This window comes from Aplysia californica, unplaced genomic scaffold (assembly GCF_000002075.1).
Source record: "Aplysia californica isolate F4 #8 unplaced genomic scaffold, AplCal3.0 scaffold00228, whole genome shotgun sequence".
NCBI classification, from domain to species: Eukaryota; Metazoa; Mollusca; class Gastropoda; order Aplysiida; family Aplysiidae; genus Aplysia; species Aplysia californica.
The window spans coordinates 1,061,525-1,063,448 of NW_004797498.1; the positions used below are offsets into that span (position 1 = coordinate 1,061,525).

At 44.0% G+C, this 1,924-nt stretch overlaps 1 protein-coding gene across 1 annotated transcript in view; it reads right to left on the bottom strand.

Moving 5' to 3' along the window:
- The window catches only part of LOC101860577 (heparan sulfate glucosamine 3-O-sulfotransferase 1), a gene marked incomplete in the record, with an annotated part of 35,737 nt that overhangs the window by 20,750 nt on the left and 13,063 nt on the right, over nt 1-1,924 (bottom strand). The window contains 1 exon segment of the mRNA XM_013083386.2: nt 1,753-1,921. Within this exon segment, the coding sequence (XP_012938840.1) occupies nt 1,753-1,921 (169 nt within the window).

Below are 1,924 nucleotides of genomic sequence, written 5' to 3' on the forward strand. Positions count from 1 at the left end.
CCCCCCCCCCTTTCTCATTTCTCCCTCTCCCTCAGCCCACATGGACTTGGGTCGGTTTGCTCCTTTGTGGGTGGTCGGCTGAGTATTTTGTTATGACGTGCGGTTCGACTTAAATTGTCACTGATTATCAATGAGTTACGTCTTTATTGACACAATTCGATTCATTTAGCTGTGTGCTTCATCTGTTAGCGGTGTGCCTCACTACGATAAAACAGTTGGCCAAAGGTTTTGTCGGTCAGTCGTGGACAATAAAAATAAGGGTAGACTACCGCACCGACATGACACAATTATATAGTCATTAGACAATAACTGAAAGTTGTTTTGATTTGTAGACTGTTACAAAACGTGTTTTTTTTCGAGTTTCTATATTTAGGACGCAGCTTGACAGATTAAAAAAATAGTCGCAGAAGCCTAAATTTGGTAGATACCTAATTAAGTAAAGGAGCCCTTCGCGTCTGTCAGTCTGTTTGTCTGTCTATCTGTCTGTCTCCCTCTCTCTCTGTCCCTCTATTCTCTCAACCCACACTTGATACATTATATACACTGTTGGCTACTACACTTGCATTTTCAGAGCTCGTTTCAGTCGTCGTCATACTATTGCTTTCGTAATTTTTTCCACATTAACATAGAAAACAGGATGATCTGTCAGCCAATACTATTCAGAGTACAACTTAATAAATATATGTATTTTTAAATAATAACAACTCCCCGTAGCACATTAACGTTCGCCATTTATTGCGTAGCGTTAGCGGTACCCTCATAAGGATGATGCACCAGACCAGAGTCTGGGAATAACGTTTGTTTATGTACAGGGGAGGAATGAAGATAAACGTTTCTCGGCACATTCACCCCGAGAGGGCAGGAACAGGGGAAAAGGGCGGGAATGGAAAGAGGGGGGGAGGGGGGGTCCTCGGTCACTCCGCCTGGGGGCAGAATACCCTTGCAAAGAGGGGTGTTGCCTTTACGTAATTAAGCGGCATATTTTCACGTACTACATATTTACATTCTGTTCGTTTCTTTCTTTAAAATGTAATGTGGCGCAATGCATAGACAACTTGAACAGAAAAAGTGTAAAGACCAAGATAATAAAGGCCTTTTTCAAAGCATCCGAGAGACGAATACAAAGAGTAGTGGTTTCAGATCTGGCACTTGAGGGAGAGTGTCGGCTCTAAGCCATACAAGCAAAAGAAGTGAGTTCAATCCTAACATGGTGAAGACATCTTATCCAGTCCGACGCTGTGTATCCCACACAGCCCGGTTTGGCCCTGACAGGGAGTGTCAAGACGCTATGTCCTCTGTAAAAAAATTAAAATGTGTTCATGGAAGAGTAAAACCGTGATAATCAATTGGTTCCTCTCAGACAATTATGAACATAAACATAAACAAGTTATATATATATTGCAACACCTGCTAAACACCAAGAACAACAAAAAAGTTTAACATACGAACAGGATAACACCGCCCAATTTGAGTGATTCTCGCGCCAGATTATATCAGGCTCGCCGAGGGCACTCCGTTAGCTCAGTTGATGTTGTACTGGACTACCAAGCGGATTGAACTGATTCAAATCCCAAACCAGCCATTCTTGAACTTGGGTCATTTTAAGGAGTTTTCAAGGTTCTCAACCCATTTCGGCTCAGTCTTATTGGAGGCGGATATTAATTTCAGATACCTCACCTCTTAAGTAACCTAATAGTGTTGATAGGGGCGTTTATAAAGCTATACAATTTACAGAGCCACTGTGCCACTTACCAGTAGTGTGCCCGGTCTGGTCCGGTGCCGTCAGGGCGCAAGTCCTCGAGGCCGGCCCGGAGGAGGCCCTGAGTCCGTAGAGAGCGCCCGTGTGTAGACAGGCCACCAGCAACAACACGCCGCTGAGAACCAACACACTCACACAGGTCATTACCTTGTAGCGTGTCAGCTG